This window comes from Etheostoma spectabile, chromosome 12 (genome assembly GCF_008692095.1).
Source record: "Etheostoma spectabile isolate EspeVRDwgs_2016 chromosome 12, UIUC_Espe_1.0, whole genome shotgun sequence".
NCBI classification, from domain to species: Eukaryota; Metazoa; Chordata; class Actinopteri; order Perciformes; family Percidae; genus Etheostoma; species Etheostoma spectabile.
Window position 1 is genome coordinate 27,044,479 of NC_045744.1, and position 25,291 is coordinate 27,069,769.

General features: G+C 42.6%; 3 protein-coding genes and 1 long non-coding RNA gene across 8 annotated transcripts in view; 3 read left to right on the top strand and 1 right to left on the bottom strand.

Moving 5' to 3' along the window:
* dipk1aa (divergent protein kinase domain 1Aa) overlaps window positions 1-6,585 on the top strand; it is a 13,655-nt gene extending 7,070 nt beyond the window's left edge. The window contains exons 2-6 of the mRNA XM_032530559.1: window positions 1,191-1,325; window positions 1,599-1,706; window positions 1,795-1,971; window positions 3,612-3,743; window positions 3,863-6,585. Of these exons, the coding sequence (XP_032386450.1) occupies window positions 1,191-1,325; window positions 1,599-1,706; window positions 1,795-1,971; window positions 3,612-3,743; window positions 3,863-4,543 (1,233 nt within the window). The 3' untranslated portion in view covers window positions 4,544-6,585. The remainder of the gene's footprint in view (window positions 1-1,190; window positions 1,326-1,598; window positions 1,707-1,794; window positions 1,972-3,611; window positions 3,744-3,862) is intronic.
* Window positions 6,586-6,706: 121 nt separating this feature from the next.
* rpl5a (ribosomal protein L5a) lies at window positions 6,707-10,726 on the bottom strand. The gene is made up of 8 exons (XM_032530560.1): window positions 10,512-10,726; window positions 10,073-10,142; window positions 9,843-9,958; window positions 9,620-9,754; window positions 9,239-9,441; window positions 8,392-8,569; window positions 7,141-7,229; window positions 6,707-6,868 (listed from the first exon to the last, which is right to left on the bottom strand). Exons 1-8 carry the CDS (start codon window positions 10,512-10,514, stop codon window positions 6,766-6,768), a joined length of 897 nt encoding a protein of 298 aa, XP_032386451.1. The 5' UTR covers window positions 10,515-10,726; the 3' UTR covers window positions 6,707-6,765.
* A 1,618-nt stretch (window positions 10,727-12,344) lies between these two features.
* On the top strand, window positions 12,345-12,780 carry LOC116698583 (uncharacterized). The gene is made up of 2 exons (XR_004334257.1): window positions 12,345-12,460; window positions 12,714-12,780. It is a non-coding gene; the product is annotated as an uncharacterized LOC116698583 (long non-coding RNA).
* Window positions 12,781-21,072: 8,292 nt separating this feature from the next.
* Window positions 21,073-25,146, top strand: LOC116698588 (zinc finger protein Gfi-1). 5 transcript variants are annotated; one of them, XM_032530569.1, is made up of 7 exons: window positions 21,073-21,208; window positions 22,288-22,483; window positions 22,598-22,852; window positions 23,446-23,849; window positions 24,115-24,252; window positions 24,420-24,585; window positions 24,809-25,146. In XM_032530569.1, the coding sequence occupies exons 2-7, from the start codon at window positions 22,372-22,374 to the stop codon at window positions 24,985-24,987; spliced, it is 1,254 nt and encodes a 417-aa protein (XP_032386460.1). In that variant the 5' UTR covers window positions 21,073-21,208; window positions 22,288-22,371; the 3' UTR covers window positions 24,988-25,146. The 5 variants fall into 5 exon arrangements, with proteins under 5 accessions (XP_032386460.1, XP_032386463.1, XP_032386461.1 ...); XM_032530572.1 differs by having other exon boundaries at window positions 21,074-21,208; window positions 22,649-22,852; XM_032530570.1 differs by lacking the exon at window positions 21,073-21,208 and adding an exon at window positions 21,537-21,572.
* Window positions 25,147-25,291: the final 145 nt, after the last annotated feature.

Consider the following 25,291-nt stretch of genomic DNA (forward strand, 5'->3'; position numbering starts at 1 on the left):
TTTAATTGGTAATTTTACTATTAAGTACTTTTATCACAAGTATTGTACTTGTTGTATTTGTTACTAATTCAAAAACAAAATTCACCTTCATTTTTGAGAATGGAGAGAAGACAGAAGATCAGCGGCTGCAGCCGAGACGAAGCTGCAGGTGTGTCCGCGGCTGCAGGTGTATCTGCAGGAGGACACAGCTCGGTAGAGGGGACACTCCGGACGAGATACATAAAGTCAGCCGTCAGCGGGTGCTGGGAACGGTCGCACACTGGCCGGGCCTGTGTGCGTAGTAAAAACATTGAATGCAGCTGTTATGCATGTATATCTTATTCTGTTCTTATCAATTGGGTTGAACTGCTTCTGTAAATCTGAGGATTTATCACCCATACAGTTTTTTCTTTAGGATTGAAGAGTTCTGTATATCACTGTAGAAAAGACAGTGTGACACTGACTGCATTAACTAACAAAATGTTCCACAAACAGCACCTTTGTCCAAAAGGGCATTGTGGGACATGTGATGTGTAGATCCTGTGACACAGGCAGTAATTACATTTTAGAGCCATAACCAGAATGGCCTGTGCCACTGGAACAACTGGATCTGCACCTTTTTAGACCATTTCCACAAGCAATGAGTAATTGTTTGCCCATGGCGACTGATCAGCCAGCCAGCACCTTGCTATGGGTTTGATTAGGGAGTGTAACTGTCTGGCTTGAATCAACATTTCTGTTGACATTCTTTTGCCAGGTTCTGTTCCAGGTTTCAATCCTGAAAAACCGCACTAAGTGCAACTGCTCCTGGAGGAATTGTTGCATCGTCGTGAATTATAGTGTGGTCTAGACCAGTGTCTTACCGCTTACCCATTGAAAAAACTCAGTGACCCCGACTGCCAAAATATCCCCCAAAACAAAAGGCCTCCCACTTCAACAGAATATAACAAATTACAGCCAAATTAAATGACTTTTACAAATGGTTGACTCACTCATTGTGTCAGTTGCCATCTCAATGGGAAGAATAGTGCGGCTTATGCTTAGAATGAAATGTTTGTGTGCGTGTGTGTGTATATATATATATATACACACATATATTTATTTATTTATTTATTATTATTTTTTTGACTAATCTGTTCTCGACTGTAAGGCAGGTATATTTTTATGCTCTGGATCGATCTTAGAGTTTCTGGTTCTGCTCGCCCTCATAGGCTCGGATCTCCTTTGTGCGGGTGAAGTACCTGTTCCTTACGTGGCTGACTGTGCTGGTGGGGAGCTGGGTGCTCTATGTGCAATACTCGGCCTACACAGAGCTGTGCAGAGGACACGAGTGCAAGAACGCCATTGTGAGTAATGGCTCGATTTGTTCTGACCCTGTATAGGATTTTTTGTAATGGACCTTTTATTTAATTTTTTGAATCACCACTGAATAAGAAACACCTAGCCTACAGTTGCGTCAACCTCAGTAACTTGTTCTTGAGTTCTTTGTTTTTAGATGTAGAAATGTAATATTCCTGCTTTCTGATTGTCAAACACGCACAACCTAATATAATGGATGAATATAATTCTGACTGGCTGAGCATTATATCACACTGTTCTATATTTTCTCTTTCTCCAAGTGTGATAAATACAGGAAGGGAATCATTGATGGCTCTGCCTGCAGCAGTCTGTGCGACAAAGACACACTCTACATGAGCAGGTGCCTGTCAACACTGCCAAACAACCAGGTAGGAAACCCATTTCTGTTGAAGTTGTGACTTTACTACTCGCAATGTTCAGCATGTTGACTTGTTTGTTTACTGTTGTGCTTGTCAGGTGTACACAGGAAGCTGGGGAGACCACGATGGGATCATCCGCTGTAAGTTGGGGGAGGTCGTGCACTACGAGCTGGGCGAGGAGCCGGAGCCACGGAGGGAAGCCCCCGTGTTTGACAAGCCCACCAGAGGCACATCAGTGGAGAAGTTCAGAGAGATGGTCTCTAATCACCTCAAGGTAAGGGCCTTTGAGCCAGAGAGGTTCACATGGAATCACGTATCCTAGTGCATTTTCACACCTACCTTTGGTCAGAACCAAAATTGCAGGTGAGAAAGGTGCCTCGGACCACGGTCCGGATCAAAAAAACAAATTTTGGTCCGATCAAAAGAGGTGGTCTCGGTCTGAACCAAACTGAACCATGGTTCGGTTTGTTTGCAGTATGAAAACACTTTTTGGATGGTTCAGACTTTTGGACCACTTAAAGGAAGTTAGGCAACTATGTACCATAAAAGATTAAGAGGGAAATCATATTGCTTGTCTGCTGTACAACTTTCTTATTGGATGTATTAGCCCTAATACATAACCCGGACTATGGTCATCACATCTACATTTTACATCTTATAATAATATTCCCTGAACATAATGTTCTTATTCTTATTCTTTCAGTCAGTTTATGGGTTATTATGTTTATATTTTATAGTCCTAGTCAATATTTTATCTACTACTGCACTGTTCAATCCCTGCACTGTTAACTTTTTCACTACACACAGTCTACAACAGTATCTCACCTTATCATGGTCTTTTAATTTTTGTGAGTGATTTTTAATTTAAAATTTTTATTTTTAACTTTTAATTTTTATTCTTATGAATGAGAGAGGGTATGAGCAAACGGTAGAGCAGTAATAATAATAACGCAATCGGGATTTGCTCATTCACTTTCATTCATACGGAAAAGACTACACGCCAACGTCAGACGCACGCCCGTCTACTCCCGAATCACAAGTACATGATGACATGCCGTAGGAATTTCATGGAAAGTTCTTTAGTGTGCTAGATAAATCACTATGTGAAACCAAAACGAATAAAATCAAAAGTATACAATGTAATTAAACATGAATGTTGGTTGAAAACGCCCTGAGGACAAGATAGTATGTGTTACAAATGGCTAAAGCTAAGCTAGCCGGTAGTCTCGCTTTGCCAGACGCTCCTCCAAAGCCCACACAAAGAGGGTCTGGCTATTCCATGTAGCATTCAGGGATGGGAGGAAAACGTGCTCTGGAATGGAAGTTCTTTAAACCAATCAGAATTGACATGGGAGGTGCTAAACTTCACGCAGAGCTGCAAAATAGTCATGTGAGAGAAAACTCTGATTGGACATAGGCTAGCTGTCTCAATTTACCCTGCCGAGATCTGAGGAGCAGTTAACCATAGTCCTAAAAATAAATGCATCTGGCGGAATTTGGATAAGTGTATGTCTGTCTTACTCCCAAAGGGGATGTGCTGTGTTAAACTGACTCACCCAGAAGCTGCATGGTTTCATGTCTGAAGATGGCTGCTTGCTCCGGAAAACACGACGTAGCTTCGTTCCCACTTCGGTGTCCTCTTCCTTGTTGTTGTTGTAGTTCAGGTTTATGAGGTTTTTTAACGTTAGTATGAGTTCACCCAGTCTGCCCATGGTCCCCCAGTGGCTAGAAATGGTGATGGGTGTAAACCGAGCCCTGGGTATCCTGCTCGGCCTTGGAGAAAATGAAAGCTCAGACGGGACGATCTGGAATCTTGCTGGATTTATTCCCAGCTCACTACTCAAAAGACACTAAACTGATAGCATTACACCTGAAAAAAACCTCTTTAAGTCTCTGTCCCTATCTTTCCATCAGTCCAAGCTTGGAGAGCAGGCTAACCTGGCCAGCCTCGTCAGCCAGATCCTCTCTGTCGCCGATGGCAATAAAGATGGACGGGTGTCGCTGCCAGAAGCTCGCTCTACATGGGCCCTCCTGCAGATGGATGAGGTACACAAGCAAGCCACTGAACAAGAAAATTACCAATCTGTTGTCTATCAAGTGTAGAAAAGAAAACATGAAATCCCTCCAGCTCTTTGGTGAAACAGATTTGTTTTTGTTTTTTTGAGGTGTTGCTGGGTCTGCTGCTCCAGGACCGTGGACACACTCCTCGTCTCCTCGGCTACTGCGGAGACCTGTACATGACGGAGCGCGTCCCCTACGGGCCCCTGTATGGTTTGTCTCTACCCTGGCCTCTGGATTCCTGGGTACCCAACGGCGTGCAGCGCACTATGGACCAGTGGTTCACCCCCTCGTGGCCTCGCAAAGCTAAGATCTCCATGGGCCTCCTGGAGCTGGTGGAGGACATCTTCCACGGCACCTACGGCAGCTTTCTGATCTGCGACCTCGCCGCGGAGCACTTTGGTTACACTGACCGCCATGAGCTCCGTCTGAATAATCCCCGAGCGGTGGTTCCCGAGGACGAGTTCAGACGCACCATGCGGGCGCTGAAGTGTGAGACGGACGCTGACTGTGTGTACGGGGTGGACTGCCAGACGTCCTGTGACATGTCAGAGAAACGCTGCAGGGAGGAGCCAGTTCAGCCAAACTTGGCAAAGGCATGCAGTACGCTAAAGGACTACCTCCTCCGCGGGGCACCATCAGGGCTGAGAGAGGAGCTGGAGAGGCAGCTGTACGCCTGCATGGCTCTCAAGGGTAACGCTGGACAGATGAACATGGAGCACTCACTTATTCTCAACAACCTGAAAGCTCTGCTGTGGAGGCAGATCTCACACACTAAGGACTCGTGACGAGGAAGACCTTTTTGAAATCGTGTTCCTCAAATGGAGCCGAGTATTAAAGATGCTGTGATTTAGGAATAGCCTATTTAATGAAGTAGTTTTTATCAACTCTTAACACCTATGAATGGTTAGACTGATGGAGTCTCTACCTCCTCTTTCCAGGTTTCCAAAGTTTGGGGCCTTGAAAACACGTCTGAGTACTTTGAAAAGTATGACTAAAATGAACTGAATGATTGCATGTTGCCACCATCAGTCACACTTAAAAAAGTTCATGCAGCCACATTGTATTGTATTGTATTGTTCACCACAGTGGAATGTTCCAGGGCACTGCCGGAGAAACAGACTCGTAAACAGATTTTACTGCTGACCAAATCTGTGTTTTTGCCTCTAAATCGTGCGGATATGTATGGGCTGACATGTTTAGGAATACAGGGATTGAATAACCAGTTGAGTGTTGTATAAAGCTAAAGTTGAAAGCATAATAAAATTACACTATTTTAAGATAGGCTCCTTATTTTAGTAAGGTTGCTACTGAGCACCATGACATAATCAGGGAGTGTACCTTTAAAGGATAAGGCTGGTGATATTCTATATTTTTTGTTTTTGGCAAATCCTGTGAAAAGACCAAAACCATTTTCAGTACTTTTAGATTTTTACACTGTCTGTTGCACTCAGCCCCAAGCCAATTGGTGCCTACAGAAGGTATAAATCTTTAAAAACAAGTCAAATTTTTTTTTTATTGAAATAATGTGCTAAAACAGCTGGGACTTGTAGTTATAGCAAAGGTTACTCAAACAGCGGTAAATGATGCAGACTACTTTCAGCTGCAAAGTAATACACAACAGTAACAATAACAGTACAGTATTTACAGCAGCAGGACAGTGTTTGTGGCATCAACTCAAAATAAACGACAGTGCCCATGTTTATAATGAAGTCCCAGAAGCGACCCAGTGCAACAGTAAGAAATAAAACATGGCTGTGTTCCAATTTTTTTTCTTTTTCTGCCCTTACAAACTATGTACTGTATGTAGTATGCATACAATTGGAACATACTTCATAACATTGTGCTCCGCAGAGGATTGTGGGTCTGAATAGCCAGAACAGCATGTTTGCATTCATACAGCAAAATCTGACTGCAAGAGGACATCCTGGTATTTTTGGCATAATGCATTTGACATACTATGTATTGGGACATATTAAATCTTGTCCTAAATATACTAAATGGTGTTATGGGTATTGGAGCGCAGGGTAAATTGGGCTTTGGGTAAACAATTGGAACAGAATCAATTAATTCCTGGTTTGCGTCTTTTCACTGGTATACTTTACAATTAAAATATCACAAGACTTAACCTTTCAACAAGTAGCTTGCAGTTTAGTGAGAAATTAAAAGGTAAAACTTGAATAAAATTCCACATAACAGGGCCGCTATACAGAATCCAGAGACTTAGAGAATTAGTGCCAAGGAGCATTGCTTCTTTCTGTCTGCAGAACTGAAGTGAGGCCGTTGATTCTGTGGGTCCTCCACAGGGATCATCCTGTACGTCAGTGTACCTGACTCGCTGAACATATTCCACCTGTAACGCTAGTGATATTGTCAATGCTGCATCAATATGACACAGAATAATAATGTATTTGATTTGTGAATGTTAACTTGTATTTCTCACTGACAAGTTCAGTTGTGGTAATGTGCTGTATCAATATATATATATTTTGGATTTTATCTCAGTGCCATACACATCATGCTGAAATCATTTATGAATGTTTACCACCGGTGAAGGTGGAGATCTTTATCAACTCTTGCGGCCACATTTGAATGCTGTATTAACCGTATTTTCCATGATCGCTCCCAGACATTTGTTGCCGTGACTGAGTTGACAACCTGACTTTTTAAATCACTTTAAATGCATTTCAGAACCGACGTGATCTGCAGAGTATGTCAACCTTATTGTCAATGTGCTTTGAATTCTGAAAAATGTATAAAAAAAACAAAGTTTACTTATTGAAGAGACCAGCATGCTTTTGCACAATTAAACATTACCACTTCACTGTAAGCTGTTGAATCTGGTCAGGTCCGTTGTACACTACACCACCCTGAGGCTTTATCATTCATGTGGACTCAAGATAATCACTGTTAAAACTCGTCCAAAAAAGTATTGGCGGAGAGACAAAAGCTTGAGTTTGCAATAAATTTATTTGTCTGTGATGTGTGTTGCGTTTTTGCAGCGAAGCCCCTAACCGTCCCCTTCTTCTTGTTCTTGTGCTCGTAAGAAGCTGGCCTTTTTCTGGGCGACGCGATCCTTCCTCTGTGCCAGAGATAACTTGGCGCGATTCCACCTGCCCGGAAAGAATCGTAACAACAGCTCCATTAACATTCAGCACAGCAAAGGGAAAGCTTTGTCCGCTCAGCTCTGGGATCTTCCCGGTACAGCTATCCAATACTTTAGTCAAGTTGCTTGCTTTAGATGCAGTCAGTTATTTTCCCAGGGTATCAATAATGTGACGTGGATATTTGAAGTGTTACATAGTCACAATTTGTGTAAGCTGTGTTGCATCACCAATACTGGCTCAGAAAAGGGAAATGCAATCATGACATTGAAAGCACCCACCTCTTCTTCTTGACGTCTTTTGCGGCTCTCTTTTCGTGGGCGGGGTTTGCTCTGATGCTGGCGTGTGCCTTTTTGTACATCTCTTCAACCTGTGAGAACAAAGGCGCACACATTAACGCATCACATCTAAGGCATTTCACTCTGTGCATGGTTCGTCTCGCTTCTCTCAGCCCCGTCTTGAAAGGACAGTAAACATCAGCTACTGCAAATGAAGGACCAACTACATTTTGCTCAGCGTGCTTTGTATCATCATCAAGAAGCAGAGAACCAGCAAACAGCAGTGGAATTGGCATCGGTAGTGAGGCTCATGTAAATATGTAGAAATGATGCAGCTACAGAGGAGACTTCAGATTTTGAGCACTGGCCTTCAGGGTGGTTTGTGGACAGGTCAGTGTAGGTCCACAGATGTTACCTTTCCTGCCTTTGTCTTGTACATACTGATAAGATAACATGAGAGACACCAACATATCACATGCACATGCAGGCTGACCGGCTAGCAAATCAAAGAAGCTCAGATAAAACACACACCGTGTGACTTCACTCTCTGCTCAGGTCGCCATAACTCATCTACATCTTTGTATAGCAAAAAGTTTGCGATTTTATGTTTTGAATATCGAGTCCAGCCCCTTTGAACTTGGTCATTAAAGAATTCTGATGAAAAGATCTGAGCAACATTTTACAATTTCAAAATAAACTTGTCAGTGCACTCTGGTGGACAAATACTGTAATGGAGGCCCGTAATTACATCAAACATACTGTATGCAGTTATGTACTGCAATTTCTACCTTAATGAGCCAACTATACGCCAATATTAATATAATATGCAACTAACTAATTTCAGTCAGCCATAAAAACGTATTTGGCTCCATTTTCCATGGCTTCCAGTTAGCCATGCTGTAAAATATATATTTCTCCTGTCAATGCATGTCCTGACTACAAGTACCAAGAACCAATCACTTTTATATTAAAATCAATTACTTGACGCAGAGTGATCATCAAATGCAAAAACACTAATCCATGAAGCAGTTTTTCATAACCTATCACTGAACTTGGTCCCACTTGTAAAGAGGATGGTTATCGCAGGACTCCCAAAGGATGGCTGAACTAAAGTGCAGCAATTTCATTCAGGACATTGGCATAAATATAAAATTTAATTTTGCGCAAATCTGGCCCAAAGAATGGACAAGGTTAAACGTGTAACTATGGCCGGAGACGCTCTGCTGCAGTGTTGCGTGATGTCTTTGTTCGTACTGTGTCTGGCGTGACTCCGTTCTTGATGAAGCGAGAGAACTGTTTCTTGTAGGCGTCCTCGTCCTCCTCCATCAGGTAGGACATGTAGTCGGCCACGTTCATGCCCATGATGTGTTTCCGATGCACCTCGGCGTTGAACTCTTTACTCTCCGTGTCGTAACCGGGGAAACGTTTCAGACTAGGAACAAGGAAGAGCAGAAATCACATTAGGATTAGTGACAGAGTCAATTCAGCATTTCCACTTTAACTCTCAGCTGACTAACAAAGCTTTCGCACTTTTCTAATGTTTTAGTTCTTCAGAATAATTGTTGTTTCGTGTAGGTATGGTCATCCTTTTCCTACAGTGCTCTGCTAAAACAATCACACTGAGAATGACCGATGTTTGCCTCGGTTCGTCTCGCTTCTCTCAGCCCCGTCTTGAAAGGACAGTAAACATCAGCTAATGCAAATGAAGGACCAACTACATTTTGCTCAGCGTGCTTTGTATCATCATCAAGAAGCAGAGAAGAACCAGTAACCACAAACTGGACCAGTTAGTCTTCACCCACACAGTGCAAACATTATGATTGGCTTAATGCAAGAGGAAAAATGTCTAAAAAACAAAACACCTAATTTTGTCTCTCTCAAAAATGTTACTTCCGAGAGACAAATGAGTTGTATTGGTGCAATCATGTCATGCTTAGTTTGAAAGTAAAACTCAAGCATACATTTTGGATGTTGCATAACTTTGAATCCTAACTTGAAACCACACATCTTATGCAGAGTTGAAGTAGCAAAAAAATAAAAAAATTAAAAGAGAATGAATGAAATGCAGTGTGAATGTGTGCTATTCTCATATCATACTGACCTGTGAGGAATGGCCAGGCCTCCGTCGACTGCCCCCTTCAGCGCTCCGAAAACCTTGTTCCCTGTGGTTGTTCTGGCCAGGCCTGCATCCAGGTAACAGGTAAAGGCACCGGGCTGTCCGTCAACACTTTCCACGTTGAACTCATCTCCCGTCACCTCCACTTGGCCCTCGTACACCTGGTCCATGCCAAACTTGTGGAGCAGCTAAAAGGAAAGACAATATGAGAAAGCTCTTACAGCAGCAAACCACACACACTTACACATTTTAAAATATGATACAATAGCCTGAATCTGACACACAAAGTCAGCACAAATCTCACAGTCCTCTTCATGTGCTTACACCTGCAACTCTGTGTGTGCGTGTGTGTGTGGTCGGTCTCACCCTGCGAGCCAGCAGCAGCCCAGTGCAGTAGGCAGCAGCATAGTTAGTAAGGCCTACGGTGATGCCATATTTAGGAAGCTCGTGAGAGTAAGAAGCACACACAATTTGGTCTCCTTCAATCTTCGCATAAGCAATCTGGACAAGAGAGACAAGAGAGAATGGTGGGTCAGGTTATTTTCTATATGTGACCATGTGAGTTTCACCTGTTCTCCTAGTCACTGACCTGGCAGCAGATGTCTCTGTTGGAGAACCTGACGATCATGCGGTACTTGGGCGTGTTGTACTTGTTCTTGTCCTGCACAACCAGGCGCTTGCGGGCAAAGAAATCAGTTTTCCCCTCTGTACGTCAGACATAACAAGAGTCAATAATAAGTGAAGCACTATTTTAATGACACAAAAAGACTTAGGCTATGATGCATAATGAATGCTGGCGTGTAGAGAACACTGTCTAACCTCTTCTTCTCCTGAATTTGACTTCATATCTCTTGAAGTAGGCCTTGTTCTTCACCACTTTGACGAAACCCTAAGAAGGAAAGCATAGTTAGCTATGATGTTAGCATGATGGCTGTAACCGGAAGCGCAGCATACCACAAAAAAAGTCAACTATTTTAAGCTTCTCTGTGTCGACAGTGCCATATAAAAGCACTTGAATAGTTTATTAAAAGCTCGGTGTGAGTGTTTCTGCAGTGTAACGTTAAGTCAGCTGAGGTTTGGTCAGCCATTGAGGCGCCACGCTGGAGCACAGCAGCTCGTCGGTACAGTGCGACCGAACAACCGCGATCATCCACGAACATCTGCCACCCAAACCGCTGGAAACACTTGTTTACCTTCTAATAAATCTCTACACACCCAGACCGTCTGCATTGAATGCATATCGATATTGTTTACTCACCATTTTAAGTGGATTCTGCTCGCTGTCCCCTTGGACTCAGATGTGTCTCTTTGCGGCGGAAGTTCACTTGGCAACTCGTCGTCATGAGCGTGTTGAGCAGGCAGCGCCCCCTGCTGCCCCGGTGTACTACACGCATGGACCGACAGGGGGCAGCAGCGACACAGACTCTTCTTTCTGCACAGTGATTTAGTCTGTAGTTTACGTGTATGTTACACATATGCAAAAACCAGGGGCGTAGCACAAAATTCTGGGCCCTGGAGGGACCTAATAGAACTGTTGGGTCCTTGTAAATCATGTGGTCTAGTGTGGTCTAGACCTACTCTATCTGTAAAGTGTCTCGAGATAACTCTTGTTTTGAATTGATACTACAAATAAAATTGAATTGAATTGTAGAAAAGCATTTTCTATGGGCCCCTCCCCGTATCCACAGCTGTTCATTCTAGCATCTTATTGGTTCCTCCTCACACGGGGGCCATGGGTACTCAGTCCCCTTTCCCCACCCCAGTCCGATGCCCTCCTGACAAAAATGATGTAAATAAATATTTCCCCCTTCTGTATTTCTGGAGCTGAATCCTCTATTAATACTACTAATACCCAGTTGTTTTTGGTTAAATAATGATACCGATGCTTTATAAATAGAGCACTTTTTTTTAACGAGAACATGCTGCCCAAAGTGCTTTACAAAACAAAAAACAGATAAGAGAAGACAATTTCACAACAGTTATTACAAATACAATTGCAAATATTTAAATGCATTTAAAAGAAGGAAAGAGGTGAAATTGTGAACAATTTAAATGAAACAAAATAATTACAAGAACAAGAAGAATAGTATATTGCCATCGTTCTAACCACTTCTATTTGCTTTGTATCAGCCTGTTAGTTTGGGGAGAGTTCATGAATATATCAGTCCCAAAACCAACTGGCTATTGCAGGGATTAAAAGAGAATGATTTAGCAATTGAAATGGTCTAATGAAGATCTTCAATATGTCTGACGCACACTACACAGAGGCCTGTTGGCTTTCAGACAACCTGACACACTGTGAGAGTTCGTGAGGCCAGCTGTGTTTATGTATCATCCTTCCGGGTTTTTTTTTCTCCCCAAACTGATGACTATTACGTCTGGAAAGGTCAAAAGGAAGATGGCTCTGAAGTTTGGGTGGATTTTAAATCCAGAGAGGTCACAATATTTGGCCACTGAATCAGAAGACAGATTTTTGTCCTAGCAAGCTGCTGTTCACTGTTTCCTATACGTCAAAACTACAAATGTAAATCCATAAGCCAACGTGGTGTTGAAATCTTTGGGTGTTATGAGAAAAGATTTGAGCATTTACACTTCTGTAACAAGTGAGAAAGCTCCAAAACAGCTACTAAAGAGACATTGTGGTTAGAAAAAATATACAGAATAAGTTTTTGTAATTTTTGTTTACGAGGCTATACATTTCGGAGGACAAGGAGCGTGAGCAACAGATGCAGTCATTACCGATCATGGTTGTTAGTCTGACATAAGAGAGAGGAGATCAATCTGTTCCGGAGGTCACATATGTCATTAATCATCTCCATGATGACATTTTTCTCTCCAAAATGTTGATGATGGCAGGCTAGGAAATATGCTTAACATTCGCAATATACAGTAATAACGTCAAAATCTCGCTTACATGTAAAAAAGCACTAGAATACTAGAATGTAATGCATTGTGTCCCAATGGTTAGCACTGAGGCCTCACAGCAAGAAGGTTCTGGGTCTGAATCCAGGTCGTTCCGGGCCTTTCTGTGTGGAGTTTGTGTGTTCTCCCCATGTTTGTGTGGGTTTCCTTCGGGCGCTCCGGTTTCCCCCACCATCAAAAAACACTAGGTTCTCCAGTCAGTGCCCTTGATCAAGGCACTGGCTCACATCTGGAGTGGGTCCCCGGGTGCTGTAGATGACTGCCCACTGCTCCCTTGAGGGATAGGTTATTAGATTAGATTAGATTAGATTCAACTTTATTGTCATTACACATGTACAGGTACAAGGCAACGAAATGCAGTTTCGGTCTAACCAGAAGTGCAATAGCAGTAAGTGCAAGATATATACAATGGTCCTATAAGTGCAAGACATGGATATGTAATGAATAAATATAGAAAAGAATACTATTATAAACAGAGTTTTACAGATGGGTTTGTCCTATGAATACAAAATATAGATAACAAGTATTGTTGGGATAGGTTATGTGCAGAGAATGAAGTTCGCAACATGTATGTGTATGTGACAGTAAAGTACCTTTACCTTAAATGTATAATATGGTAAAGCACTGACAACAGCAGCTTCCACATTCAGTCACACATCTCTACATTAGCACAACCAGCCACACCAGTATGACTTATACAGTGACAGCACATCCCAACTGAGCTGACATGCAGCAGCAGTTAGTGAGAGTGACATGAGTAACAATAACAGTAAAAGTAACATTCCTCTCACACTGTGGATCCGCCTATTTCCAAACACGGGACTGGCGTTGCTGCTGATGCTCCCATTGAACTCTGCTGTGATTAATATGAAGGGTGTAATTCAAAGGGCTCAGCATTACTCATCAGGTCCCAGGGTTCATGGACACGGAATGTATCCAGATGCAGGACTGCACAGATAACAGTCTTGATATCAGGAACAGACCAAGGGAATTTCCAAAAACTAAACACCTGACACAAGAAGCGACGTAAAACCAAATCAGAGTAACTGGATTTTCTGCCTTGTCAATCTATGCTTAAACATGATTATATCGCCATTGTTCTTCTTGTGTTATTATCTTAGTATTTCCTTGTTTTACTTTTATTGTAAAACACCTTTTAACTTTGATCAGAAAAGTGCTATATAAACTAGAAGGGCACTCGGAGAGCGTATACCATGCCCTATCTTCCAATGTTAATGAAAGGGAAGTGGAATTTGTATTTATTTACCTGGGTTCTTCCTTGGCCCATGTTACACCATTCCACCAAGTTTCATGAAACTGAAAACATATCTTCCTTTAGTTCAGTGCAGTTCTTACTTTTATTGTCCCTTGAGGGAAAATTTGATTTGCAGTAGATGGTAAAACCGCAAACACAACATACAAGAGGACATGGGACAAGAATGTAACAACAGTTACAGAAAACGACCAAATAAAAAAAGGTGCATTTGTTCTTTAACAGCATCAAACCATTTGAATGGAAGCCATGATAATGTGCCGCTCAGCAGGGAAGCCAAGGTTCACCGCAAATTACCTGGCGGAGGTAATTAATTAATAATAAATAATTAATTAAGTTCTTAACTTATACTCTATCTGTTGATGCAGCAGTAAATAGCTGGTGTCATTTGAATTTAATCAGTGTTGGAAGAAGTATTGAGCTGAGAGTTGAGAAGATTGATACCACGCTACAGCAAGCTAAATATGTAGCTGTTGCTAGGACACTTAGCTTAGCTTAGCAGCCTGGAAACAGGGTAAGACACCTCCTTTAAAGCTCACTAATTAACGCTAGGATTTGTTAGTTTCATTTGTACACGTGTAAAAACGACAAGTTGGGGATTTATAGGGGGTTATGTGCTGGACAAATATTCGCCGTACAAACATGAGAGCCGAATGTTTTCAGCTAAATCTAGGGCGAAAAAAAAGAGTGAAATAAAAGTGGTTGCAAAATGCCAACCTATTCCTTTAAAGTAGTGTAGTAGCTGAACCCGTGGTTACACCTTAGTTTTTGTATGAATTAAACAAACAAGCTATAACGTATTAATAGCTTTAGAGGTGCTGGTATAGGCAGATTTGGTTTCCTTTGGACAGAGCCAGGCTAGCTTGATGCTAAGCTCAGCTAAACTAAGTGGCATCTGGATGTAGTTTCATATTCAGACATGAATGTGGTTTCAATCTTTTTTTAAATTTAACTCTCAGTGAGAAAGCAAAAACCGCATTTTACGAAATTATTTAAAAGTAGCAAAAAATTGAAAAACTCAAGCAAAGATTAAGTAACCTATGTGAAAAAAGTACAGAAGGCCTACTTGAGTGAATGTACATGCCACCAGCCCTGATTTCATAGGGTATGATGATAGTATGATGCTCATTTTCAGGTTCACAATTGTATTTTGAGGTTGTACCAGAATAGGTTTACGTGGTTTCATTTTCAAAAAACACCATATTTTTGTTGCACTGCACATTGCAGCAGCTCCTCTTTTCACCCTGTGTGCTGAGCTCTCTGTTTTAGCAACAGAGTGAGACAGAGCTGCCAACTTTTCCGAAAAACCTTGGCGTGAGATTTGGGGTGGCCAACCCAAATTTTGCTGCGTACAAAGCAATTTCTTTGGCTCTTTCAGCATCATTATCCTTCAGGGTTTAAATTGGGATTTGTTATGTGTGGAGGGATGGGGGGCTTGTTTGAAAAATAAACCATTAAATGGCACTTTCTGGAGAGTTTTGTGCAAAGAAATTGAGAAATCAAATCTTACATGATATGTGCAAAACTGTAGGGTTGAGAGCCTTTGCATTTTTATAGTATCAACAGGTATTAGGGCATTTAGCATTTACATTAATGTTAATAAGTCATCACTTGATTACACATTGTATTACCTTCTTATGATATAAGAAGTGACAATGTGCCAAACATAATGAGATACATGAAGAGACAGTAGCAAATGTCAGCGGCAACAGCTGAGTAGATTTGGGTCTGTGGTGAACAGGTCCACCTCACACAAATTTTCTTCTCCCATTCTCTCTCATGACTACCACACACACACACACACACACACAGGGTTCTCAGTGTTGGTCTACCTAAGGGATCAACTAGGACCACTGAAATTCTGAAGAATGAGAACCACTGATTTACATGAATTCTAATCCTTTAAAACTAAATAAATAGAAATAACCATTTTTTTGGACACCAGGGGGACTGGTGGCCAAACCTCTTTAGATTAGGCAATGAGGGAAATGTATTCTTCAATCAAGGCCTTTCCCCACCACCACGTCCAACAGAAAATAGACTGAAAAATAAGACAAAACACAAAGCATGGCTCATGTTGTGCATGTGTTATGTCACAGCCTTTCTCAGTAGTGTTTGGCCCTCATCCTCTGTGCCCCACTTACTGTATTTACATTTTTTGTGAAAACAAAAAACTATTATTAATTTTAAAATGAAATGAAGTTGCTACACTTAGTAGCCGCGCTGCTCACCTCTATTTTTACAGAGAGAGTGGACACAAAGCGGGTCTGTAATACTCAAAGCACTTACATGAAGCCGGGGAAATGCGCCTAGGATGGCTCGTGAAAAAAATGTTCTCAGTTTGCGACATTTTGAAAATTCCACAGACAGGGAACCCCTTTCATCGTCTCTGAAAGTACAACTAGTCGATCACGAGTGGCTCAACAGGTAGATCTATAAACAAACTCATTTTTCAGAAATTTGACTGACCGGGTTGACACTTCAGCGTGGTTGACCGGGTTGACACTTCAGCGTGAGAAATCGGGGTGGGGGTGGCGTGTGAAACCAGTCAAATGCATATGTCTCACGGCCAATGCGTGAGAGTTGGCAGCCCTGGTGAGGCATCTCACTTCTATCCCATATTTGTTGGGAGTCGCCACCAGCTATGGCTACAAGCTAGCGCTGTTAGCGGTTAGCCACCTCCTTCTCAATGTCAAAACACTGCTCTACAAAAGAAATTGTATAGAACTGCATACATGTCTGCAGGTATTCTATGCAAAGTTGGAAGTGCGCCCTCGTTTAGAAGAAGCCTCTCGGCTAATCCTGCCTTGTACTGACCAAAGTTGGAGAAACAGCTAGCAGATGTGGTATTAGCTAAAGTGGTTAGCTCACACCAAAATGTTTCGGCCGATGACGTAGACAGCAGTGCCGATTTTGACCAGCTTACCCGGAGACTGGAGGCAGGTTAAATTCAGAAACTTGTACGTCACTCAAAACAGCATGGATGTTTTTTTTTTTCCAAGTTTGTATGCATGTGGAAGCACCAGATACACAAAACAATACCCCAAAATCCTGGAAAAAAAGTAATTTTTTTCATAACATGGGCACTTTAAAACTGGTATTTTTTCCCACCCAAGATGACAGATTTTAATCTTGTGTGATACATGTTTTATTTATGTAGGATTTATTCAGCAAGGAGGCTGCTTTTTATCGACACGTAGACAATTCAGTGTTCATTTGATACATTTTGTTTTGTGGGGGGGGGGGGGGGGGGGGGGGGAATCCTAGAGCGATTACTTGGTCAAAAGATGAAACCAGTCGTTCAGTGCGAGTCTATCTGTTAGCTCTATCGACAACTACTGAAAAAAAGGAACTGGGGTGTTCTGCTTTTCCGTTTGAGAAGAGACAGATAACATCCCTCACTGTCACAGCGCAGATGTTCTCAGTGTTAGATAAGAAAAGTCAAAGTCACTCTTGTAGACAGCTTGCTCGCAGTCTCTCAAGCTCTGTTTCTGCAGAACTGATTTCACAAGAAAAGCAAATGTCCAGTCATCCCTCCGCAGCAGTAGTCAGTGGTTAACAGGGGTTCGCCGCGGGGCGTAGGTGAGGTCAGTAACAAATGGGTAAAACCAAGAAGCACATTTGTCCACTTGACCTTCCCATTTGATGTTGCTTGCTACATGTTGCTTTTGGCTTTTCTTAATTGTGAAACATCAACAATGAGATCCACCTGTAATTATTTTGCATGCTGCAGACTTGTGTTTTCACCCTAAAAGTCACAAAATAGAATTGAAAAAAGATGACTTTGAGGATGCAGGACTAGAAATGACTTGCAGAAATTCACACATTAACAAATGTGTTAACAGGCACACCACAGATAAGAAGACTGCACTTTGTTGACAAGCAACACACTGTTGTCTTTCCTGCCTCTTTCTCACTGCTCAGTTTAGATTATTTTCATGTGCATGCAGAAATAGCGTAAAGGTCCTTTGCCATTTTTAGTTCATGGCGAATAAGAGAAACAGGTGTAATTCCATCTGCAACATGCATATACCTTATTAACCTGCAACCTATTTTCAGCATTCAAATGATATCAATATACGATACAGCTAAAGTTATTTCACCTGGGTGACAAACAGTAGCACACACAGCAAAAACCAAATCAGTTGTGCTGAAACTAAACTGACTAACTCTAACACCAGACAGCGGATTACTGGAACAGCGGAGCTGGTACAGGGTTGAAATTTATGTGTGAAAGCCCAGCCTTTTTTTCCCCCCACCCGTCATGTGAACAGTGTTTTACACATCGTGCAGAAACAGAGTGGTGTTTTCTGTGTGAGTACTACAGGGAGACTGACTACAGATTATAGAGCATCAGCTTCAATGGACTCGCACTAGTGACAGCGCAGAAATGGAGAAATTGGGTTCAAGGTGGAAATAGTTTCAAAAGATCAACATTATAGCCAAGATTATTTTTAGTATTTATTTATTTCAAGATTTTTGATGGATTAGATGAAGACATGAAAGAGAGAAAGGGGGAATGACATGCAGCAAAGGGTCAAACCCGGGCCCGCTGCATCGAGCAGTAAACCCTTATGGGGACCTGTCTACCAACTGAGCTATCTGGGCACCCCCAAGATTACTTACATATCTCCAGCAGTGTAAACACTATAAAAAGTATTTAAAAACACCCATCACAGGAAATAATAGGCGTGACTATGCATGTTGAACTCTGACCTTTCAAACGGCCACCTCAACCCCCAGACATGCACAAAGACACAATGAGCAGGAAGCACCGAGCAGGTTACTTCACATCCACACACCAACGTCCCCACGATGATATTCTCGGTATCTGAGAGGGAAATTTACAACCAGAAACGGGCTGATTACAAACAAGGGGAGCTGCTGATCACTGTGATGGATGAGGGAGGTGATTTGTGGAGTGTTTACAGCATACATCCAAACATCTGTTTTTTTACTTAGAACACGTGGCCTTGCTGACCCTGGGCCAAGATTTTAGGATCGTTGGGGGTATATGATCATGCAGTAGTTAGAGTTAAATGAGAATAAGCATACTAACACGTAAACCATAACGTTAATCAAATCAATGTACAGTTACACAGACAAAAGCTTCCCTTTCTGCTGCAGGACAAAGATTTGAAGTGAGTGAGAGTGTAGTCGAGAAAAAAACAATATGTTTGTGGACCTCCTGTGTGAAAGAATAACTGTCTTGCGGTCAGCAGTGTCCAGTAAATCATTCATTGTGTTCACACTCTGTCCCTATCTGGTGGCTCCAGTTGGGGCCAGCTGAGAGCTCGATGAGATTCGGACTGGCAGGGAAGGGTGGGGGTAGGTGGTGGTGGTGGGGGGGGGGCTTTATGCAGTTAAACCTAAGGAAAAGGGCTAAAATCAGATTGTAGCTGGGGGGGAAAGGGACGGAGATAGTTTAAAAGGGAGAGGCAGGGGGTTGTTACACTGTGGTTAGAGTTGTGGAGCCAAAGGAACCTGTGAGGGGATGAGATAGCATGATGTGGTTTTCATTGAGATGCCACAGCAGAGTGGAGGTGCCGAGGTGAACGCTCACACTGAGAGCCTGGGACTAAACAGAGACTAACCCAGGGAAAAACAGTTTAGCCACAATAGGCTATTGTGGCATGAATCCATTGCATGCTGTACACAGTGTAAAATCTACTTTTTTTGTGATTATGTGCTGTATGACAAAAAGAAATCTCTGGTTTAAATTCTTCTCTTAAGGTGGAATTTCTGGAAGTGTAAAACTGCAGAATAGACTGAATGACTTTTTACCCCCTTGTTTCTATTTGAGTCTGCAAGAAGTGTTCAAGTTTCACTTGTCATCAGTCTGACCTAAAGTGAGACTATGTGCATTTTTAAAACTCTCTTACAAATGAAAAGTTGATTCAATGGTCATGGAAACGCACATTGGCCTAATTTTGGAACACCCAGGAATTTTGCTGCTCCAGCTTAATATGTTCTGGTATGACTAGTATCTCATGGAGGCTAATGTTGGCTTGTGTTAGCAAACTTCAGCTAGTTATTGTTGTGTAATAGATTTTATTGAGCCACTTTGCTGACTTGATCATTTTCTCCATTTTCTTTTTTCATTATTTGACAGGGACGGTGCTTATGGATCAACAGTACAGTAACTTAAATAAAGACAGCGTTAGCTCGAAAGGCTAATTTTCATCTGTTGTCCCTGTCCAGTTTTGAAATGCAACCCAAAGAAATACATAAAATCCCTTATTGCAGTCAGCATGTAAAAGGAATATACAGACTAATAACTTGTGTCACTTTTTCATTGTTTCTATATTTTGTGACATGTCGCCCAAAATTGACACTTGGTACAAACCCATGGTACTGTACTGAATTGAGTCAAAATCAAGACAACATTTTGATACTCTGCTCCTCTTGACAGCATTCACATACATGTGGTGTGTGGCCTCAGGTATATTTAAAACTGCGAGGAGTCCTCACAGTCTCTCTCTATCCTCGCAAAGGCCGAAAGGACTCGAGCTTGAGAAAAATAACCTCAGGGCTCACCAGCATAAAAGTGACTGTCATCTGCACCTTTGACAAAAAAAGTGCTGCAGCCCCCCCCCACACACACACACACACACACAAACACACACACACCTTTCCTCTTGTTGCGATCACTGCGATTGGGCTTCTATTTCAATCACATACTTTCTGTAAGACTCAAAGAGCGAGAATCAAGGCCTGTGGAGGGTGGGGGGAGGGGGGGGGGGGGTTTACAGAGAGACAAGAGGCTGTGGCAACACTGATAGCGTCTTCTCCACTCTGCGTTTGGTTTCCTGTTCTGAGTCAGTGTGTTACTCAGAGTTTGAATGTCAGAGTTACTGTCCCTCTCTGTGTCTTTCGCTTGTTCTGATGAGGACCATCTGAACGCCGTCAGTCTCAGCAGCTGAAATTCCAAATAGGGCCTTTTTTTATAATATTTCAACTGAATGTCTTTCATGAGATGTGATTGAGCAACCATGATCTGTCCATACTGTAGGTTGCCATGTGTTGTAGAAATAAGATGACAAAAACTCTTCACTCTACAGGGAAAAAAGAGGACTAACAGTTTTGTTTTGTCTTTGCTCGTGGCTTTCTGTGTGAGAAATCATATAGAAGGGAGAATTAGATCAGTCTTTATGATCCTTTTCAGCAAGTTCACCCTTTTAGAAAAATTAACTAATAATTCATAATTAATACTTTCTAATGAAGGTCAAGTGCTGGCATCATAGGAGTTATCAGAAAAAGTGAAATGAGTCCCAGAAATTTAACATTTTGCATTCATAATTCTACAAAGAAAAAGTTATCTTTTTAAAGAAAAAAAGACTTTAAATGAGGATAACAGCTTGTAATAATAAAAGGAAATCAATTCTGAAAAGCAACTTAACAGATTTATTTTTGTACAATGCAAATGTCCAAAGATATGTCATAAATGGACCCATTTATCAAAACACGAATCAGTGTTTTTGTTTAACTGTCATGGCTGACTAACATGAAAAATAATTTCTGAGAGTGAGAGGGAAGGGAGGGAGGGGAAGAAAGAACGGGAGGGTGTGTGTGTGTGTGTGTGTGTGTGTGTGTGTGTGTGTGTGTGTGTGTGTGTGTGTGTGTGTGTGTGTCAGTCTAAGGAGCAGTGGGTTTTGCGGTCTCTCTGCAGCGTGTGACTGATATTCAGACAGAGTTTAGGACAGAGTTCAGGACAGTGTGTATGGTCCTCAGAGCCGGGACACCTGCGCTGTCAGTGCTGTGTGAGTATGGGACATGTGTTTCAGCTTTAAGCCTCGGTTATCTGCGCTTTGCTTGCAGCTCTCTTAACTTGTTGCAGCTGCATCAAACAAACTCTGTTCTCACAACGGAGAGAAATCGATATCGCTTTGCTTTGGTCCGACCTTGAACAGACAGAGCGCAAATCTTCGCTATGATTTGAGCCTGACAGATTTCCACAGAAAACATTTTGCGTGTAGTAAAGTTTCATTCAACCTATTTTTAACATTCCACTTGGCACTGCATCCTATTCTGCATGTTCTTTCAGTGGACAGCCTAATTGGGGCTGAATGTGGCCCCGGAGCGGTTTAATGATATAAAAGAGTCAGGCTGATGGAGTCAGTGCGGGTAAGCTGAAGCAGTGTAACTGGAAAGGGATACCTGGGCTCCCCATCAGCAGGCTGTTGTGCAGAGCGGCCGTGCGCGTCTCATTAACAGGATCAATTTACAAGCAGTCAAACAAATAGGTCATTATTATCCATCACAGCCACGCTCAGCCTGCATGGATCCACCAACACGCATACATTTGTTATCATAAGATGGAAATGACACGGTCACCGGCCTGTTGTGAATCTCTAGCATTGCAAGCAGACTGGCAGGCGCACATATCCAATCTCGGTTTTAAATATTTTAATTTATTGCGATGTTTAAACAGCTTTTCCAACTGGACACCAATTGGACATGAATAGGCTATAGAAACTCTTTATCCGTATAAATAAATAAGAAAATAAAAGACTTTAATATTATCATAAATATCACGCACTCAACTCGTTAAAGCCTTAGTCTAGCTAAGGAACGCATAAGTAAAGTCTATTAAACATCCATGTGAACTTCCTCTATATCTGATTCCGCCTCCGTCACATTTACAGCGATTAAGGACACACAATACGTCCTCTCCGGTCCCATATCTACCGGGATCCTTCGGGGGGATAGTGGTCCCGTTTTTGGCCACCTGCCCCACGACACCTGGTAAACGATACGGCCTATCTGCGCATGCGTAATAGCCTGCCAAAAATCCCAACGCTGTCTCGCTTGACAACCAATAGTGTTCCAATCTGTCCAGAGATAAAGTCAGAGCAGCGTGGAGCGGAGTGAAGTGGAGCGGTGGATTTCGGACCCGAGCAGCACTGAACCAAAAAAAAACAACATGCCGAGGTCTTTCCTGGTGAAGAGTAAAAGGGCCCACAGCTACCACCAGCCCCGGTACCTGCACGACGACTACAGTGGACTGGACACTTTTCTGGCACACGTGTGCGCAGGTAGGTTCATTTGTGCGTAATTACGCACAAACGTTGTTTTATAACGTCAGTAAGAGCGATTCGTCCCCGTTGAAATTATTCAAATCCTATTTAATTTCCTCTATCTAAAAATAGACACCAGTTGCACAGTTTGTCAGATTCATTGCTCTCCTCTGCTGTCTTTAGAGACCAAATCTCAGGCGGAGTTTGAGTCCAACTTGGAGCCGCAGGAGGACGTGGGCGGCGGCGCTGACAGACTGTCCCCCGGGTCCAGGCTGCTGTCCCCGGGGTCGCTGTCCTCCAGCTCCCCGCTGAGCTGCGGAGGCAGCGTGTGTGACAGATCCTCCGACTGTGATTTCTGGCGTCCCCCGTCTCCCTCCTCCTCGCCAGGTCTGTTTTCATCCGGACCTTTTTCTACAGTTGTTTTGAGAAGTGTCAGGAGAGTATCAAAAGATAACGCAGAGTTTCGTGTCAGGCATATCTGTAACTGTAACATAAGATCAGTGAACTTCTACTCTACTATTAAAATGATAGTTTTCAATCCATATCAGCTTTATGAACATCTTTGGAACATTTCCAGCACTGTTAATACTTTTTGATTGTTATGGAGGAGAACCAAGATCAATTATAGATATGAACAATGTGTCAAGATTATTAAATCAAATAGGGGAATCAATGGATACAAATGTTATAACAGCCTACTGTTTCATTGAAAACAAGTCAAATATATTGTCAGTCATCAGTCGTTACACTTCTTGCACACAGATATCTATTTGTTAAATGTAAGATGCAACATTTTGATGCGGGGACTTGAGGGTTTCCGTTGTTTATTGTTGTCTAAAGTTACTATTACGCATGTCACGCCATATCCAGTAAGGCCCAATGCACTTTCCAAATGATCCCATTTTAAGACACGTCATAAACCGGAGATCGCATTCATCAGTTGGAATATCCACTCACACTAAATCCATATTAACTTCCAGATTCAGAGAAATGCTCCACTCCAGCAGCGGGGGACGGCCAACACTTCAACGTCCCGCTCTTTCCTTACTCCTGGACGGCCTACTCCGGCTCTGAGCTGAGGCATCTGGTTCAGGGCCCATATCATCGCCACCTCCAAGGCCCCAGGGAGCCTCACATACCCGTCAGCATCTACGGTGCAGAGGACAGCGGCGTCGAGTCGCTTTACGCACAGCGGGGCCCTGTGGCCGGATGCTACCAGGACTTTCCTTCAACGGCCCACCAAATGTGCAGGATACGGACCGGAGACGAGCTGTTTGTGGATGTAAAACAGAAGCCCCGCGGTGCGGAGATCAAGTCTGAAAACGACTTAATTTGCTCTAACATCGAGTCAAATGGATCCTATAAGTGCATTAAATGTTGCAAGGTACGTTAACCAATGTTTACTGGAGCCTTAGGCCTACATGACCCAAACCATATAACCCATTTGTTTCTATATTGTCTGAAGTTGGTGAGATGTTACATATGATCTTAGTGATGTTTTATTGGTGATTAGGGTATGCTATTATGCCCATTATAATTTAAATGTAATTTTAAAGATAAAATGTGTGACCGGCTTTGGGATCAGTAGCCTATCTATTTCCCATTTTTAGTTTGAAAGCTAAATAAAAATGTCATCCGTATTTCCAAAGGTGTTCTCCACGCCTCACGGGTTGGAGGTCCATGTTCGGCGGTCGCACAGCGGGACGCGACCGTTTGAGTGCGAGGTCTGCGGGAAAACCTTCGGCCACGCAGTGAGCCTGGATCAGCACAGAGCGGTTCACTCGCAGGTAGGCCTCAGAAGCCGCTATATAAACTCAAAGGCCCCGATCCTGGACACAAAGGCCCCGGATCACGTATTTGCCACCACAATGTCCCTAACCAGTCTGAATTTCTGCAGTTAAATCTAACGTTTTAAGGAACTCCACACTGATAGGCTATTGTATACGTTTTACAGGAAAGGAGCTTCAGCTGTAAAATCTGCGGCAAAAGCTTTAAGCGCTCCTCCACGCTGTCCACGCACCTGCTCATCCACTCGGACACGCGTCCGTATCCGTGCCAGTACTGCGGGAAGAGGTTCCACCAGAAGTCCGACATGAAAAAACACACTTTCATCCACACAGGTGAGACGCTGCTCAGACTGGCATCGATAAAAGCAACCAAAAAAACCCGACCCATTTTGTTAATGCCTCACCGTGCGTAATGCTTAACAAATGTCTCTACAGGGGTGCCTCAACCCCATTCTCTGTCTACAACGGTCCTATTAATTAAAGGCCGAAATGTCCCAAAAAATAATCTTAAAAAAAAAAAACTTTTCCTAACTGTGTGATCTCTCTGCCGCTGCAGGTGAGAAGCCGCACAAGTGTCAGGTGTGCGGGAAGGCCTTCAGTCAGAGCTCCAACCTCATCACGCACAGCAGGAAACACACAGGCTTCAAGCCTTTCGGCTGCGACCTGTGCGGGAAAGGTTTCCAGAGGAAAGTGGACCTGCGGAGACACAAGGAGACTCAACACGGACTCAAATGAGCACACTGCGATCCTTTGAAATCCTGCGCATCGAATGTACTCTTGCCCATATTCTCCCTATTGTTACATGCAGGTAATTATTTAGCCTGAGATATTCTGGTTGATTTGATGGAAATAAAGTTTATTTATCGAGTGTGTTTTTACATGATTATTCAGCATTAAACATTGCTTTTCCAAAGCTGTATATTGTCAATAATTTATCAAATAAATTATCACTTTTCAAATGATCAGTTTCAGTTTTGTCAATTTGCCTACGTGTCAGGGTTTAAACATTCGTTTTTGGGGGCTGAGTTTTTTTTCAGTT